General features: G+C 62.8%; 2 protein-coding genes across 2 annotated transcripts in view; one reads left to right on the top strand and one right to left on the bottom strand.

Annotated features, from left to right (window-relative positions):
• SND1 (staphylococcal nuclease and tudor domain containing 1) overlaps positions 1 to 18,359 on the top strand; it is a 123,939-nt gene that overhangs the window by 104,868 nt on the left and 712 nt on the right. The window contains exons 17-22 of the mRNA XM_074903604.1: positions 13,645 to 13,833; positions 16,323 to 16,464; positions 16,874 to 16,997; positions 17,091 to 17,160; positions 17,642 to 17,755; positions 17,869 to 18,072. Coding sequence (XP_074759705.1) covers positions 13,645 to 13,833; positions 16,323 to 16,464; positions 16,874 to 16,997; positions 17,091 to 17,160; positions 17,642 to 17,755; positions 17,869 to 18,072 — 843 coding nt within the window. The remainder of the gene's footprint in view (positions 1 to 13,644; positions 13,834 to 16,322; positions 16,465 to 16,873; positions 16,998 to 17,090; positions 17,161 to 17,641; positions 17,756 to 17,868; positions 18,073 to 18,359) is intronic.
• LRRC4 (leucine rich repeat containing 4) lies at positions 7,329 to 9,399 on the bottom strand. The gene is given in 3 exon segments (XM_074903605.1): positions 7,329 to 7,438; positions 7,441 to 8,952; positions 8,955 to 9,399. Coding segments are annotated over 3 exon segments (1,971 nt in total). The 5' UTR covers positions 9,304 to 9,399.

Here is an 18,359-nt window from a genome sequence, read left to right as displayed (position 1 = left end):
TTGCTAAACTGTTTATGCAAATGGGCCCGGCAGCAGCCCGTGCTGCAATCCTAATTACTTGGGGCGGGGGAATGGCAAATAAAATCCTCTCCCCCTTTTTTTAAAAAAAAAAAAGCAGCACTTGCCGCAGTCCGCAGTTCAGGCTTTGGGGGGGGGGGGGGGGAACAACAAAAATACCCAAAAAACAAACAACCAGGAAAGCGGCCTGGCACGACGGCGGCAGCTCGGCCGGTGCCGGTGCAGCCCCGCGGCGCTGCCGGGGAGGGGAGGGCAGAGGCAGGATGGTGCTGAGCCTCCCGCTGCCGAGGGCAGCTGCGCGGGACTCGCCGTGCCTCAGTTTCCCTGCCTGCTCCCCCCCGGTGCAGCCCGGCCCGCGGCGTCGAGCCGGAGAGGAGCGGTGGCACGGGGGAGGGTTGGCGGGGACGTCGCTGAGCTTCTCATTTCTCGGGTATTTTTAATCTTGAGAAGGACGTTGTCTGTCCGTCCGTCCGTCCGGGGCTGTGGTTTCTTGGGGGGGGGGCTTTGCCGTCGGGCCCCGGGGTCACACCGGGTGAGGACGGGGACGGGGACGAGGTGCTGGGCCCCGCCATCCCGCGGCCAATTCGGCTTCACCTTCGCCTCCTCCTGCTGCCGGCTACCCCGTGGGGAGGGTGGGTGGCCCCGGGTGGCTCGCAGGGCTTGGGGGGGTCAGGGGGGCGCTCCCCGTCCTTGTGGGCCGGTGGAAGGAGCCAGCTGCGATATTCCAGAAATAAAAATAATAACGAGTAATTCAGTGGAGGGCTCCTGTGCCACGTGCAGCCAGGGTGGGGGGCCCGGTGGTGGCCCCCGAGGCTCCCATGGTGGCCCGGGGACACGTGTGTTGCCCGAGGGGGGGGACACCCACACCGTGGCCAGGAAAAGAGCCAAATTCCTCCCCGTCCTCTTGCCTGCCGGGAGGTTCAGGGTATATTTTTAACGCGGCGGCTTCAGCTGCTGCTGACTCACCGGCCCGGCGAAGCCGGTGGCCCGGTGACTAACCAGCCCCGGCTTATTTTGGCCAGGGGGAGGCTGGGGCTGGTAGCTCAGGTGGGCGATGGGGGGGGGTTTATCCCCCCCACCACATGCCTTTCGGCACCCCGGCAACCCTCGGCCGTGGCGCCCGCGGCACCGATCCCGGCAGGAGCTGCCCGGTCGTCTGGGATTACCGGAAAAAATCTCCCCGTCTGTGGAATTTCTGGATCCAACGCGGGTTTTGTCGGGCTCTGATGGATGGAGCCTCAACCGAACGGTCGTTAAATCTCCTGCGGGTGTGAACGTTGTCGCCCCGCGCCCGCCTGCCTCCTCCGACAGCGCCCGAAACCCCACCGGGCGCAACCGGCGACGCCGGGTCGGAGGCACGTTGCCGCCGCAAAACCGCCGAGCTGCAAAGAAAATCTTTTTTTTTTTTTTTTTAAATAAATAAATAAGTAAAATAAATAAATAAACCAACCCCTCCTCGTCTGCAGCACCGGAGCCAAAAATATCCGCAGCAATAAGAATAATTAACGGGAGCCCCACGTCGGGTTGTGTGCCGAGCGGCTGTGAGCCCACGCTGCCGGAACGGCTGCCTGCCACGGCGGCTACTGGCCCTGGCATGGATGCCTGGTGGCACTGGGGTGTAGGGAGGGGTCCCCCCCGCCCCAGCAAGGGGGGAGTGTTACTGTGGACCCCCATAGAGCGGCGACTCCCCCACTGCCCCATCTCCAAACCGCAACCGCCGGGGTGGCCGCGGGGAGCGTCCCCAAGCCCCCCCCCAGCCCAGGTCCCACCGCCGCGGGGGTTTCTCGGCGGCTGCTGTGACATTTGTTTTTTTTTCCTGAAAGTACTTATTCTTATTTAGTAAATATTTGCCTTTTTCCCAAACCTGGCACCTAATTAGCGAGCTGCTCTTGCCGAAACCCGCCGCTGCTGCCGCCGTGCAGGCGGCAAAAAGGCCCCGACACCGTGGCATCATCCCTCCCCCGCCGCCCAGCGCCGCCTGAGCACCCCGAGCCAGCCGGGGGGGCTGCAGGGTGGGTGGGGGCGAGCAGGGACGCGCCTTGGGGTGCCCCATGAGACTTTTGGGGCGCTGGCAGAGCCACCGGCACCCGCTGCTGGCACGTGCCGGCCCCGCCGGCGAGGTTGCCATAGAAATTATCCTTAACAAGCCTATAGGTTTTAATCACGGGATGCTGCAGCTGCCACGCGGCCCCCGCTCCCCTCCCGGCTGTTTTCCTCATTAAACCCCCCCCCGGGATGGAGACCCGGCCGTTGGGGGGGAGTTCGCCGTGGGGGTACCCCCAGCCCTGCCAACTCCCCCCCCCGCACCCCAGCGTTGCCCCGCGTGCCCTTGCCGGCTGAGCAGCGAGCGGCGAAGCGTCTCCGGCAGCTGAAATCTCCTGTTCTCCCCCCACCCCCCCCAAAAAAAAAAAAAAAAAAAAAAAGCGTGGGGGGGTGGGCGGCGGGCGGATGGCGTGTGTGTGTGCGATACTGGGGGGGGGGGGAGCCCCGCGCTGGCATCGCCGCCCGAGCTGCCAATGAGCGGCGTCGATATTCCTGTCGCTCCCGTCCTCGCACGGTTCTGCCAAAGCGCTGACGCCGGCGCTGGCGTGGGGCTGCCTGCGAGGGCCCCCCCGGCCCCCCCCTCCCCGTACGCCCCGACATCGGCCGGTTGGCCTCTGGGTCCATCACACCCCCCGCCAGCCCCCTGCCCGCAGATACGGGGCGAGGCGCAGGCAGAAACTTTCCCAGCCCCTGGCACCAGGGACGGCCGGCTCCCGCGCTGTGGCACTGCCGGCACCGCCGCGGCCCCCCGGGCACGCTGCAGCCCCCCCGGGCAAGTTGCGGCCCCCCCGGGCATGTTGCGGCCCCTCTATGCCATCACACTGCAGCCCCCCAGGCACACTGCAGCCCCCCAGGCACGCTGCAGCCCCCCCAGCCATGCTTCAGCCCCCCGGGCCCGCTGCAGTCCCTTTATGCCCTCATGCTGGAGCCCCCCCAAGCACGCTACAGCCCCCCCCAGGCCCACTGCAGCCCCCCAGGCATGTTGCAGCCCCTCTAACCCCTCCCACTGCAGCCCCCTGGGTCCGCTGCAGCCCCCCCCAAACACGCTGCAGCCCCCCGAGCACCCCCTCAGGCTGCAACCCCTTGATAAGGCCGCAGCCCCCCTGATTCCGCTGCACCCCCCCGCACGCTGATCACGCTGCAGCCCCCCCCATCCCACTGCCATCACTGCAGCCCCTCAGCCTCAGCATGCTGCAGCCCCCCGGTTCACACCGCAGCCCCCCACTCACACTGCAGCCCCCTCCTGCTGCTCACGCTGCAGCCCCCCATCAAACTGCAGCCCCCCCCTGCTCCCGCTGCACCCCCGGTCACACCGCAGCCCCCCCGCTCCCGCTGCCCCCCCGTCACACCGAACCCCCTCTGCTCCCGCTGCACCCCCGGTCACACCGCAGCCCCCCCGCTCCCGCTGCCCCCCCATCACACCGAACCCCCTCCGCTCCCGCTGCAGCCCCTCCGCTGCACCACATTGCAGCCCCTTGCACCACTCACGCTGCAGCCCCCCCAAATGCTCTGCAGCCCCCCCCATCACACTGCAGCCACCCCTGCTCACACTGCAGCCCCCCAAATGCTCTGCAGCCCCCCCCATCACACTGCAGCCCCCCTGCTCACGCTGCAACCGCTCCATCGCATCACACTGCAGCCCCTTGCACCAATGACACCGCAGCCCCCCCATCACCCCGCAGGCCCCCCCATCACCCCACAGCCCCCCCTAACCACCCCACTACACCCCCCATCACCCCACAGCCCTCCCCATCACCCCACAGCCCCCACCCCACCCCCCACAGGGCCTGCACGGAGCCTCCCCCATGCCCCCCCCCAGCCCGTTTGGGTCGCGGGGGGGGGGGGGGGGGGGGGCCGATGGTTTACTCGGGTTCTCTAATTTAAGGCTGAAATTAAAGCTAAAAAGCTCCTCAGTTACGCCGGGCTGTCACTTCCAGGGCGGCCCCTCCTGCCTCGCTGCCCACTTCAAGGGGGTCACGGGGGGAGTGTGGCGGTGCCGCCGGGGAGGAAGGGCCCCCCCCCCCAGCAAAGCGGGGTCTCGGGGGGCAGCTCAACCCCTGGGAGCGGGTGTTTGCATTCCCAGTTCAGAGCCGGAGCGATAAAAGCTGGGGAGAAAGAGAAAAACCAGACGTGCGCTGGGATAGGAACCGTCCCGGATTTCACCCCAAAACAAAGCCTAAAAAAAAAAAATCACAACCAAAAAAACACAACCAAAAACCCCCCCCCAAACCGTTCAACTGCCATGTCTCGGCGTGAGGGCTCGGTGCCGGCGTGGGAACCGGGGACACCGGGTGCTGGGAGGGGTCTCCCCGTCTCGGCCACCCCCGGGCTGGGCAGTGGGGGCCCCGGGGGGCCCCTATGCCACCCCCGGAGGTGGCCCATGGCCACAAGGACAGGGGGTGACGGTACAAAGGTGGCCCCGGGGGCTGCCAACGGGCACCCGGGGGAGGGGGCGGCATCCTGGGGACGCTGCTGTGCCCGGGGGTCCCCGTGTCCCCACCACCGGCGCCTGCGGGTCCCCGTCTCCACACACAGGGGTGGTCCTGGTGTCCCTGCACACCTGGGGGTCCTGGGGGTCCCCATGTCCCCGCCACCAGCACCGGGGGTCCCCATGTCCCCGCCACCAGCACCCAGGGCACCCCGTGTCCCTGCTGCCAGCACCTGGGGGTCCCCACGTCCCTGCCACCAGCACCGGGGGTCCCCATGTCCCCGCCACCAGCACCCAGGGCACCCCGTGTCCCTGCTGCCAGCACCTGGGGGTCCCCATGTCCCCGCCACCAGCACCCAGGACACCCCATGTCCCCGCCACTAGCACTTGGGGGTCCCGATGTCCCTGCCGGGGGGGGGGGCACCCTCCACCCCCCTTCCCCAGCCCGACCATCTTGGAGCCGGGACCCGCTGCCGGGTGATTCATTCCCAGCTTCAGCCTTTAATGGCGAATTAAGATTTTTTTTCGAGCTGGGGAACCCATAAATTGGGGGGGGAACAGCCCTGGCCCCCCCCCAAAACCAACCCTTGGGGAGGCTGGGGGCAGGGGGGGGGGGGCCCATCCCACACACCCCACCTTGGGGGTCGATGCACCAGCATCTTGAAGCGGGTGATGCCCCCCCCCCCTCTCCCCCAATTCCCCATTTCACCCACAATTCGGCGCAGCCCCCCCCACCCCAGCTTCTTCCCCCCCACCTCCCCGCCAGCTCCCTCCATTTTCCTCCCCGCCTCCCCCTCCGCGATTTTTTGGAAGCTTTTTACTGCTGGAAAGACAAAAAAGCAGCAACAGAAAAACCCTTTCAGGCCGCGGGGAAAGGGGGGGGACGGGGGGGACACAGGACACACACACACACACACAGAGCAGCAGCCCCCCCACAACAACCCGCCGGCTTAACCCCTCAGGGACACGGCATTACAAATTTTGAACAATATTTATTAAAATACAAAAATACACTTGGTTTTGGTTTTTTTTTTTTTTTGAATTTTTTTTTTTCTCGTTTGTTTGTTTCTGAGTACAGTCAGATCCTTCTGGCGTTTATATAGAGATATAGATATAGATATAACTTCTGCGTCTCCTTCCCGCCTTTAACCCCCCCCTCCCGCGCCCCCCCCCCGCCCCCCCTGCCCTTCCCCGACTTTTTAATTCAGATTTGACACCCACCGGTCTTTTTTTTTTTTTTTTTTTTTTTTTTTTTTTTTTTTTTAAAGCTAAAATAAGAAATTAAAGTAGTTCCAGTGCCCGAGAGGCCGGGGAGGACCCCCGCCGCTGCCCGACCCTGTCTGTGCCCCCCCCCACACCCTGTACCCCCCCCTTCCAAGCCCTTTGGGACCCCCCCCACCCCACCCCGAGGCACTTGCCGTCCCCGCCGGGACCCCCCCCCCGGCAGTCACCTCGGCTGTTGGTGGCCCCCCCATCGCCGGGCTGAGTCCCCCAAGCCCTTAATTTCTCCCAGTCCCCCCCCTCCACCCCTCAACCATTCCATGAGCAGCCCTCGGGGTGGGGGGGGGGTCTCCCCATCCTCACCCCCACCTGGGGAAGGGAGGAGCTGGGGGGGGGGGGGGGGGGGAGAGAAATACAGCCCCCTCCCCCTCCAAAAAAAAAAAAAAAAAAAAGACTAAAAATCGCAGCGTGTCGCTGAAGGTGGTCTACAATCATACGTCAGGTCTCCCGAGGGGGGGGTGCCCCCCCCCAGCCCCCCAGGAGCCGTAGCCCTGTGCCCGGTGACGCCGGGGCCTGCAGGTTGTGGTGCAGTGGGAGAGGGGGGCACGGAGCAGAGTGGGGGGGACCCGCTCCTCAGCGCCCCCCCCCCAGGCCGTCACCACCCCCCCAGCACCTTCCCCCTGCCTGGGGTTGGGGGGGGGGTGTGGGGGGGGGGTGTTTGGTTTTTTTTTTTTCCCCTTTTCTTGGGTTTTTTCATCATTTTTTTTGCTTTAATACATTGCAGACGGCCATCCCCCCCGGCCCACAGGCTGCACAACCGCACCCCCCCCCCCCAACTCCTTCCCTACACCCCCCACCACCCCACCCAAAAAAAAAAAAAAAAAAAAACAAAAAAAAAACCCAAAAATTAATTTCTTTATTGCATTCGGAAGATTTTGGCACCGCTCGGGCCGCCGTCCCGCTCCCTGCTCCGCTGCGAAGCCGGCGCGGGCAGCGCCGTGGGACGGGGGGGTCCGGCCGCATCCTGCCCCGTCATCCACCTCCCCCAAAAAAAACAAACTCCCCCTACACCCCCCCACCCCCAAAACCAACCTCCCCCCCCCCCCCCCCCCCCGCCGGGCTCCTCTCTGCGCTCCCCGCTACGGCGTCTCCCCCGCGCTGCGCCGCGCACGGGCCCTGCCGCCGCTCCGCTTCCTGCAAATTGCATTTTTTTGTGGTGTTTTTTTTCCCTTTTTTTTTTGTATTTTTTTTTTGTTTGTTTTGTTTTTCTCTCCCTCCTTTTTTAAATAGAACTTGCGAGTTAGAAAATAGTTTCTTTGTGGTTGGTCGGTTGGGTTTGGTTGGGTTTTTTTTTTTTTTTTAAATTTTAATATAATCTGCTTCTCTTTATCAGCCCATAGATTTAATATATAAGCATGTACAAGAAAAAAAAGTCTCTCCCCCGCTCTGTACAAAAGTTGCTGTCTATTATTTCACACCCCCCCCTTTTTTTTTTTTCGTAGTCGTTGTTGGGGGGGTGTTTTTTGTTTTTTTCTCCTGGTTTTGTGCATTCTATTGCATTTGTAATTTCGGGGGTGGGGTGGGGGAAGGAAAATAGCCAAAAAAAAAAAAAAAAAAGTCATATCTGGGTTTCCTGTACTTTCTCCTTGGTGTGGGTCTGAATTATATAGGGTTCAGAGAGGGTGGTCCCGGGGGGGTGCAGAGAGTTCCCCAAGCTGTTCTCTGTCCAGTGGGCCCGTGTGCCGGTTTGTAGGTGTTGTAGTTAATGTGGTCATGAATGGCGGGCAGGACCACCGCCCCCTCACCTGCTACGCCCGCGGTGGCCGCCGCGGTGGCCGTGGTGGCCGGCGAGATGTCCTCGTCCACCTGGATGATCTCGACGGTGCGGGCGGCCGTCACGGTGCTGCGCTGCTGGTGTCGCTTCCGGAGTTTGTAGAAGACGATGAGCATGGCGGCGGCCAAGAGCGTCACCGCCACGAAGCAACCGATGATGATCTTGGTGGTCTTCATCACCTCGTCCAGGCTGGTCTGCATTTTGTCGCCGGAGTCGGCGGTGGGCACGGCCACCTGCTTGGGCGTCCGCGTGGTCTGGACCAGGACGGTGGTGGTGGTGGTGTAGGCCGGCTGGTAGCCCGTCGAGGTGGTGGGCACGGGCTTGGTGAACTTGGGGGAGATGTCCTCCGGGGAGATCTCGGTGGTCTCCACCGTGACGGTGGTGAAGAAGCTGTAGTTGGAGGTGTTGAGCTCGGCCGTGCTCACGTTGAGGTAGGCCGAGGCGTTGGAGTTCCCCGCCACGTTGGTCACCATGCAGGTGTAAACCCCGGTGTCCGTCAACAGGACGTGGGAGAAGTTCAAGGTGCCGTCGTTGAGGACGGAGATGCGCGGGTGGCTGGACGCGTGGCTCAGGACCGTCCCGTTAGGCAGCAACCACCTAACGGAGGACATGGAAGGAGTTCGGCACTTGAGCTCGGCCACCCGCCCCTCGGAGATGTTGAGGTCCATGGGGGCGTCCATGATGAAGGGCGCCGAGCACTGGAAGGAGGTCTGGTCCACCTCCACCAGGAACCTGCCCCGCATGTGCAGGGGGGCATGGCAGCGCCCGCAGCAGGTGGAGTTGGTGGGGATGTACTCCCGCAGCCACCACGACAGCCAGAGGATGTCGCAGTCGCAGTCCCACGGGTTGTGGTGCAGGTGGAGCTCCACCAGGTACCGCAGCGGGGCGAAGAGGTCGTGGGGCAGGGAGGAGAGGTTGTTGTGGGCCAGGTTGAGCTCCACCAGCGCCGTCAGGTCGTCGAAGGCGTTCCGCTCGATCAGGTTGATCTGGGAGTTCATAATCCAGAGCTTTTTGAGGGACTTGAGCCCGTGGAAGGAGCCCGGTTTGATCTCGGGGAAGTTGTTGCCCGACATCTCCAGCTCCTCCAGCCCCACCAAAGGCGTCAGGTTGGGCATGTCCTTGATGTTGCACATCCCCAGGTTCAGGTACTTGAGGTTGTACAAACCCTCGAAAGCCCCCTCGGAGATGTACTCCAGCTTCTTGAGCTCGCCCAGGTCCAGGCGCATGAGGGAGGGCACCCGGTTGAAGGCGTACGAGGGGATGCTCTCGATGGGGTTGTTCCTCAACCACAGCTCCCGCAGCTTGGAGAGGTACTCGAAGGCCCCGCTGGGGATGACGGTCAACCAGTTGTCGAAGAGCTCCAAGGTGTTGAGGCTGGCCAAGCCGTTGAAAGCCCCCACCTCGATCTGCGGATGGCGTTCCGCCCCAACTGCAGCACCTCCAGGTGATGCAGGTGACGGAACGTGTCCGCTTGGATCATCTGGATGTTGTTCTCCATCAGGTTGAGGTACCGGGTGTTGGAGGGGATCCCGGGGGGCACCTCGGCCAGGCCGCGACGGGTACAAACCACTTTGCTGAACTGGTTAGTGCAGGAGCAAACCGAGGGGCAACTCTGGGCGCCGGGGGAGGCGCGGCGACGGCGAGAATCCAGGCGTGTAGGGTCAGGTAGGAGACCAGGGCAGCTCTCCAGGCGCGGCGGCGGCGGTGGTGGTGCACAGGTACCTGCCACAAGAGCTTCATGATGTGGCACGTTCATCATTCACCATCGTCTGGGGATGTCGGCGTGAAAAGGAGAACTGGCTCAGGGCCCCCCCCCTCTCCCGGCTCCGACAAGCTGGGCCCGGCTGGCCGGAGTTGGGGGGAAGGAGGGAAGGGAGGGGGGGGGAAGGGGGAAAGGGGGGGTTGAGGAGCCGCGGAAGGAGATGATGGGGTGTGGGGAAAAGGGAAATGAAAATTTAGGGCCCCCCCCGCGGTTAAAAAAAAAAAAAAAAAAAAAAAGCGATAATAGGTGTGGGGTTGGGGAGGGAGGGGGGGGGGGAGGAAAGAGGCGCCCTCCCGACGCTCGCCAGCCGTACCTACCTGGGGAAGGGGTGGGGGGCTGCTCCGGGGGGGCTCGGCGCTGAGCAAAAAGGGGGAGCGGGGATGGGGTGGGGGGGCCGGCTCCGGGGGAAAAAAAAAAAAAAAAAAAAAAGACAAAATGGCTCCTGGAGGCTGCGGTGGTAAGGGGGGGGGGGGGGGGGGGGCGGCCCGGCTAAGCGGGGGCCTGGCAGCCCCCCACCGCGGCGAGCCCCGCCGCCGGCGCTGCCCGCACCGAGCCCCTCCGGCCGTGGGGCACCCCCGGGCGGGCCGGCATGGCGGCCCCCGCCCGCGGGGAGAGGCCGGTGAGGAAGAGCTGGAATGGGGGAAAATGAGGGGTTTAAAAAAAAAAAAAAAAAGGGGGGGGGGAGGAAAAAAATTTTCGAAATTAAAAAAAAAAAAAATTTAAAATGAAGGTAAAAATGAAAATCAGAAATTGGAATTCGAGGGAAGGGTAGGGATGAAAAGAGAAATGGAAAGAAAAATGAAAAATAAGATGGAAAGAAAATGAAAATAAAGGTTAAAGATACAGGATAAAAATGAAAAGTGAAATGGAAATAAAGGTTAAGGGGGAGAATGAAAAAGAAAATGAAAATTAAAGGTTAAAGATAAAATAAAGATTAAAAGGAAGATGAGGATAAAAATTAAGGTAAAATTTAAAATAAAACAGAGGTAAAATTAAAAACGGAATAACGATGGAAACGAAAAGAAACCAAAGGCAAAATTAAAAAAAAAAAAAAAAAAAACAACAACAACAAAAAAATAAGGCAGAGCCGCAAAGTGAAATAAAAATCAGAAAAATCAAAATCGAAAATAAAAATCAGACCCGAGGAGCTAGAAAAATAAATAAATAAATAGGCAAAAGCCCCCAAAGGAGAGGGGAACCCCCCCCCAGCCCGAGGAGGGGAAAGGCCAAGGCGGGGAGCTCTGAGGAGGGGGTGGGGGGGGTGTCGTGTCCGTTGCGGGGTGGGGTGCGGGGGGGTGGGGGGGTCCCGTCCACCCTCCCGCGTCTCCTCCTGGGTCCCGCGTGGGCCGGGTGTCTCGTTCAGCGGGCGCGCAGCGCGGCGGAGCGGGGCGGGGGGGCGGCGGCGGCCCTGGGAGCGGGAGCAGCGGCGGCGGGGGCCCCCCCGGGGCCGTCGGGCATCCTCCGGTGGGAGCGGGCGTGCGGGCCCCGCGGAGCCCGGGCGGCGCGGGCGGAGCGGGCGGCAGCCGCGCAGGCGGCTCGCTCATCCTTTTGTCCTTCAGCGCCAGCGCGGATGGATTGCTGACGCATCGCGCTGGGAGCCCGGCAGCGGCGGGGGGTGCTCCCCCCCCCCCAACCACCTTTCACCAACACCCCCCCCCAACCTCCCCTGAAACACACACACCCCCTTCCCGCCCCCCCCCCGCCCCCCCCCCTCGCTCCTCGGTCCCCGGTCGCTCCGGTTGCGCGGAGCCGGGAGGGAGGAAGGAGATTTCCAGGCTCGGGATGAGTTTCCTCCTCCTCTTCCTCCTCCCCCCTCCCCGCAGCTCCGCGGGGAAAGAAAAACGGGGGGGGGGGTGTCTCAGCCAACCCCCCCCCCCCCTTACACCCCATCCAGCCCCCCGGACGGACAGACGGACAGCTCGGCGGCTTTAAGGTGATGGGGGGGACGCGGCTCCATTCCCCATTCCCCCCCCCCCACTTTGGACCCCCGGGTGCTGGTGCCCCCCCCCCCCCTCCCCCCCCCCCAGGCTCAGGGCTGAGACCCGACACAAGCCGGGACATGGATGGAGAGGACGAGAATGGGGGGGGGGGGGGGGGGCGCACGGGTCTGGCTCCGCCGCGGGCTGAGGGTGGGTGATGCCGAATTTTGGGGGTACAAGGTCGCGGGGGGGAGGCGTCTGGGTGTTCTTTCTGCCCCCCCCCCCCCCCCCTTTGATAATTAGCACCGGGCCGGTAACGAACCTCTGGAATTGGGGAGGGGGCGGTCCCATGGGTGGCCCCCGGGAGGGGGGAGCTGCTGGGGGGGGGACGGAGCCGTGCCGAGACGCTGCGCCGTGAGCGAGTTTTAATTATTATAAAAGAAACGGGGGGGCGGGGGGGGGGGGTCGTGCTGCTGGTTTGGGGGGTCCTGCGCAGGGGGGGGGAGGGTTAAAGCCCCCCCCAGTTTTCTGTGGATTCTCTGGTGTCTCGAAGCCATGCCTGCCACCCCCCCCGCCCAGGCCCCCTTCGCGGGGGGCACCTCAGTGTGTTTGGGGGGGGGGGGGGGGCTTGGGGACACCCCCATGACCCTCTCCTGTCCTTACCGGGGTCACTGTCCCCATGTTGGTGGCACATCCCCAAGAGGCAAGAGGGGGGGGGGGGGGGGATGCAGAGTGAGCCCCCCCATCCCCCAAGCGATGCCCCCCTGGCTGCCTCCTGCACCCCACGGGGGGGGTGTGTGTGTGTGTGTGTGTGTGTGTCCCATCACAGGGCGTTGGGGGGGGCACAGTGACCTTTTCGGGGAGACGGCCCCCCCCACACATGGATGCTGCACCCCACGAACTGGAGGTGGCACCAGCATCCCTGGGGCCTCACCCTGCCCCCTCAGCGCGGTGGATGAAGGGGGGGGGGCAGGGGGGTTTGTTTTTTTGTTTTTAAATCCTTCCGGTGAGTTTGGGGGGTGCAAAGGGCGCGATTCCCGGCGCGGAAGGTTCCGGCAGCGTCAATCGATCCTCGCGGCACCGATAAAGCGCCGCAAAAGGCCCAAAATTGGCCCCCGCGGCGCGGCCGGTGACGCTGCCACGGGCCTGGGTAGCCACGGTGGCCACCAGCCAAACCGTGGGCCTGGGCTACAGCTCCGGGCAGCGGAAGGGGCTACGGGAAGAGCATGACCCTGTGCCCATCACCCGGCAGTGCCAGGTGGCCACCAGCCCCTCTGGGGGCAATTAGCCACCGGCTACTAACGAGCAGGTGCTTGCGCTGCGCTCGGCTGCTGCGGGCACCCATGGGTGGGTCGGGCAAACACCCTGGGGGGGGTTGGCAATCGTTTGGGGGGGGACTCCTGCTCCCTCCTCTTCCTCGGTGGCAGCTCCCCCCCCGTCCCCCGCGGCTGGTCCCCCCGGGTGATGCGTTTGGGGTGCTGGGGTGGGGGCAGGGTGCGGGTCTGCCTGGGGCGCTGGGCCGGGGGGCTTCACCTGCAGCGGCTCCTGCCTGCACCCCCAGGACTGGAGGCAGCTCCGGGGGCCACCGGCCTTGTCCCCCGCCTGCACTGCCGGGCAGGGAGCTTGGGGGGGGCTGCAGCCTGCCGGCACTGCCCGGTTTGCACACTCCAGTTTCACACCAGTTTCACACCCCAGTTTGCTCCAGTTTACACTCCGGGTTCGCACACCCCGGTTTGCTGTCCAGGCCCTTCCCTTGGCCGCAGAGGCCGCAGGCAGGGTGCAGGCAGGGTGCAGGCAGGGTGCAGGCAGATCCAGGCTGCCTGCACAAGCATTCTGGGGGTGAGGGTCCCCCCCTCCCAGCCCGGTAGCCCCGTTTCGGTGCCGGGACTGGCCCTGCAGGGTGCTGGGCTCTGCCTGCGCTCCCCAGCTGGCCCCGGGTGCAGGCAGGGAGCAGGCAGGGAGCTCGAGACGCAGAGGCCGGCGTGCTCCTGCCCTCGTCCCTTGCTGCTTCCCCTCCCTGGGCATTGCTGGGAGCAGAACTGGGTGCGCAGGAGCAGAACTGGGTGCCCGTGGAGCAGATCCGGGTACCTGTGGAGCAAAACTGGGTGCCCAGGAGTGGAACTGGGTGCTCGGGAGCAGCTCAGGGTGCTGTGGCACAGATCTGGGGACCCGTGGAGCAAAACTGGGTGCCCAGGAGCAGATGTGGGTGCCGGGGTGGGTAGCAGGGGTGACGCCAATGGCCAGACCCCGCGCTGGGGTGACTGGCCTTGCCCCACACCCCCACACCCCCCCCAGACAAACTCCAGCGTGCCCAGGCCTTCCCTCCGGCGCTTGGAACCACCGGGACGGAGCGTCGGGGGGGGGGGGGGGGTGACCGGGTGCGAGAGGGTGCTGAGGGCCCCCGTGTCCCTTCCCGCAGGTGGAGGTGGAGGTGGAGAGCATGGACAAGGCGGGGAACTTCATCGGGTGGTTGCACATCGAGGGCCTCAACCTGTCGGTGGCCCTGGTGGAACACGCCCTCTCCAAGGTGCACTTCACCGCCGAGCGCAGCCCCTACTACAAGGCGCTGCTGGGCGCTGAGGAGGCCGCCAAGCAGAGGAAGGAGAAGGTGAGCACGGGGACGGGGACGAGGGCTGCGTCACGGCCAGCGCGGGGAGCTCGGAGGGTTCCGGGAGCCTAAAGGGTTAAATGGAGGTGAAATGACAGCAAACGTCCGGGTAAAATGTTTTATTTGGGGTAGAAACAGCTGGAACTTGGGAAAGGATCATAAATGGTGTGGTGTGTTATTGAGGAGGGTCTAAAAATGTAAGGGAAGGAAAAGGGGAGAGGAGAGGAGAGGAGAGGAGAGGAGAGGAGAGGAGAGGAGAGGAGAGGAGAGGAGAGGAGAGGAGAGGAGAGGAGAGGAGAGGAGAGGAGAGGAGAGGAGAGGAGAGGAGAGGAGAGGAGAGGAGAGGAGAGGAGAGGAGAGGAGAGGAGAAAGGGAAGGGAAGGGAAGGGAAGGGAAGGGAAGGGAAGGGAAGGGAAGGGAAGGGAAGGGAAGGGAAGGGAAGGGAAGGGAAGGGAAGGGAAGGGAAGGGAAGGGAAGGGAAGGGAAGGGAAGGGAAGGGAAGGGAAGGGAAGGGAAGGGAAGGGAAGGGAAGGGAAGGGAAGGGAGGAAAGGAAAGGAAAGGAAAGGAAAGGAAAGGAAAGGAAAGGAAAGGAAAGGAAAGGAAAGGAAAGGAAAGGAAAGGAAAGGAAAGGAAAGGAAAGGAAAGGAAAGGAAAGGAAAGGAAAGGAAAGGAAAGGAAAGGAAAGGAAAGGAAAGGAGAAAAAGGAAATGAAAAGGGAAAAGAAAAAAGGAAAAGAAAAAAGAAAAAGAAAAAAGGGAAAGGGAAAAGAAGAAAGGGAAAGGGAAAAGAAGAAAGGGAAAGGAAAGGGGAGAAAGACTCAAATAATCTCTATCCCCACGTCTTACGGCCCAGACTGGGAGCCCAGGGAGCCCTAAAGGTCCTGTGATCCCCTCGGGTTAAATTCAGTTGAAATGACACCAAACGGCCCGTTAAAATGTTTCCCTTGGGGTAGAAACAACTTAAATGTGGAAAAGGATCATAAGCGATGTGGTGTCTTATTGATAAGAAAGGAAAAAAACTAAAGGGAGAGGAAGAGCCAAAGAATCTGGGTCCCCCCCGAGGATCAGCGATGTCTCGGCCGGTGACCTTGGGTGGGCAAAGATCTCTGTCGCCTTTTGAAGTTCCTCCCAGGGGCTGACTGGCACGTTAGACCAAGAGAGGCGGGAGTTCACGAACTCATTTGCCTGAGGGAGGAGGAAAAGGTGGAGCCGGGTTCTGGGCGTCGCTGGGGGACGGGGAGCCTGAGCCCTTTGGTCCAGTTGGGTCGGTGGTCGCCGTCTCCCCCCTTTACCTCTCCCTCAGGTTTTGTTTCCCGGGCGATTCTCCCCCGTCAGCTCCATCTGGTGCCGGGTGTTTAACTCTCCTGTCCATCTTTTCGCTCTTCTCCGGGGCTCTAGGCGTGGATTAAAGCGCGGGCCTTGCCCCCGACGGTTGGTTTTACTCCGTGTCCGTCTCCGCCCTTGGAGGCTTCTCTGGGGAATTTGGCTGCTGACTGCGAGGGAGCGGAGCCGCGCGCCCTTGGATGCGCCCTGCGCTGCCCTGCGGATCAGTCGTTCCTTAAACCAGAGAGTCAGTCCTTAAACCAGAGAGTCAGTCCTTAAACCAGAGAGTTCAGTCCTTAGACCAGAGAGTCAGTCCTTAAACCAGAGAGTCAGTCCTTAGACCAGAGAGTCAGTCCTTAAACCAGAGAGTTCAGTCCTTAGACCAGAGATTCAGTCCTTAAACCAGAGAGTCAGTCCTTAAACCAGAGAGTCAGTCCTTAGACCAGAGAGTTCAGTCCTTAGACCAGAGATTCAGTCCTTAAACCAGAGAGTTCAGTCCTTAAACCAGAGAGTCAGTCCTTAAACCAGAGAGTTCAGTCCTTAGACCAGAGATTCAGTCCTTAAACCAGAGAGTCAGTCCTTAGACCAGAGAGTTCAGTCCTTAAACCAGAGAGTCAGTCCTTAGACCAGAGAGTTCAGTCCTTAGACCAGAGATTCAGTCCTTAAACCAGAGAGTTCAGTCCTTAAACCAGAGAGTCAGTCCTTAAACCAGAGAGTTCAGTCCTTAGACCAGAGATTCAGTCCTTAAACCAGAGATTCAGTCCTTAAACCAGAGAGTTCAGTCCTTAAACCAGAGAGTTCAGTCCTTAAACCAGAGAGTTGTCCTTAGACCAGAGAGTCAGTCCTTAAACCAGAGAGTTCATTCCCTAAACCAGATAATTCAGTCCTTAGACCCATCACAAAGGCCACAACTTGGCCTTGACGCTTTTCCCGTCCATGAACTCTTGCGGCATTAACTAACAACTTCAGTTCCTCACGGGTCGTGTCCCCCCCCGTGACGTGTGTCCCCCCCCTGGGATTGGGGACCGGAGAAGCTCCAGCTGCTGGGCCCCCCCGCAGCCGCCACCTCGCTCCTTGGCCGCTTTCCCGGTGGCATCAAGCGTGGCCACGGGGCTGGGGGCTGGGGGGGTCCCCACCCCCCCGATGTGTGTGCCCCCCCGTCCCAGGTGTGGTCCCACTACGAGGAGACGCCGGTGGAGGAGGTGGTGCCGGTGCTGGAGGAGAAGGAGCGCACGGCCAACTACAAACCCGTCTTCGTCACCGAGATCACGGACGATCTCCACTTCTACGTGCAGGACGTGGAGACAGGTACGGGGGGGGGGGGCCTGGGGGGCCCCCCCTTTCCTCCCCCCCACACCCCACCCTGCAGACCTCACCCCACCCCGCCCCGAGGTGTCATTTGGGCGCTTTAAGGGACACGGGCGGGGGGCTTATCCCTGCACGCCCAGCCCGGCCTTGGCTCTGAGTTCACCCCCCCTCCATTGCAGTCCCTGCGTGGGGGGGGGCACACAGCCCCCCCAGGGACCCCCCCCGGGTGAAACCATAACATGGCAGCACCCACTGAATTATTAACCCCCTCCTGATGGCACCCACGGGTGTTGCCCCACTCAGAGCAGGGGGCACCCTGCTATTTTAGCGGGCTGCCCCCCCCCCGCCCAAATCCCCGTGTCCTGGATGAAATGGGTGATAGATTATTCCCCCCCCGGCCCCCCCGCAGGCGCCCAACTGGAGAAGCTGATGGAGAACATGCGTGCCGAGGTGGGCACCCACCCGCCCGTGGAGGGCTCGTACGCGCCGCGCCGCGGAGATTTCTGCATCGCCAAGTTCGTCGATGGAGAATGGTAAGGGGGGGGGTCTGGGGGGGGCATTGGGGCACCCTGAGGTGTGGTTTTGGGGTGACACCCCCCTCACCACCCCTCCGTCCCATTCTCCAGGTACCGGGCCCGGGTGGAGAAGGTGGAGTCGGGTGCCAGGGTCCACATCTTCTACATCGACTACGGCAACGTGAGTGCTCGGGGGAGCGGGGGGGAGCATGGGTGGGGGGCACCCTGGGGTGTCAGCCGGAGCCCCCCCCCGCCCAGCTCCAGCCATGCTGTGCAAGGTGAGGCCGGCTCTGACTCCCAGCCAGCCCTGGGAGCAGGGTGCCCACCCAGCACCGGCACCCAGGAGCCCGTCAGTGCTCAGCACCCTTGGGTGTCCTGCCAACCCCTCACCGGTTACCCGTCACCCTTGGGTGCCCTGCCAACCCCTCACCGGTTACCCGTCGCCCTTGGGTGTCCTGCCAACCCCTCACCGGTTACCCCTCGCCCTTGGGTGCCCTGCCAACCCCTCACCGGTCACCCGTCGCCCTTGGGTGCCCTGCCAACCCCTCACCGGTTACCCGTCGCCCTTGGGTGCCCTGCCAACCCCTCACCGGTTACCCATCGCCCTTGGGTGCCCTGCCAACCCCTCACTGGTTACCCGTCGCCCTTGGGTGCCCCCGCAGAAGGAGACTCTTCCCTCCACACGCCTGGCCGCCCTCCCTCCAGCCTTCAGCACCCGCGTCCTGCCGGCCCAGGCCACCGAGTACAAATTCGCCTTCATCCAGGTGCCCCAAGACGTAAGTAGGGGGGGGGCGCGCAGGGTGGGGAGGTGGTGGAGGGGAGGGGGGGGGTGTCATCATCCTTGCCCCCCATCACCGGGCACTCTCGGGGTGCCGTGTGGGTGCCGCAGGACGAGGCGCGGGCCGACGCGGTGGACAGCGTGGTGAGGGACATCCAGAACACCCAGTGCCTGCTCAACGTCGAGCACCCGGGGCCCGGCTGTCCCCACGTCACCCTCCAGTTCGCCGACTCCAAGAGCGACGTGGGGCTGGGGCTGGTCAAGGAGGGGCTGGTCATGGTCGAGGTGCGCAAGGAGAAGCAGTTCCAGAAAGTGGTAGGTGCTGGGGGGGGTGTTGGGGGGGGATTTTTGTTTCTTTTTTATTTTTAAGGGCAGGGGTGTTCCCCCATCCTGCTCGCAGACCCCGCTAAAGATTAACACACACACACCCCCCTCCCCGATTTCATGTATCAGTGTCAGCTCACTGCCTGCCCCCGGGAGTTTGGGGGTGCAGGGAGAAAGAGGGGGACCCCCCCAACACCCCTGCAGGTGCTGGTCACCCCCACCCACATGGGTTCCCTCTTGGGGCTGTGCTGGGTGGGACACCCCCCCCCTCCCCATCC

The sequence above is a fragment of the Athene noctua genome, chromosome 3 (assembly GCF_965140245.1).
Source record: "Athene noctua chromosome 3, bAthNoc1.hap1.1, whole genome shotgun sequence".
In the NCBI taxonomy this organism is placed as follows: domain Eukaryota; kingdom Metazoa; phylum Chordata; class Aves; order Strigiformes; family Strigidae; genus Athene; species Athene noctua.
The sequence above is the reverse complement of the archived record's forward strand: the minus strand, read 5'-3'. Positions and strand labels throughout refer to the sequence as shown.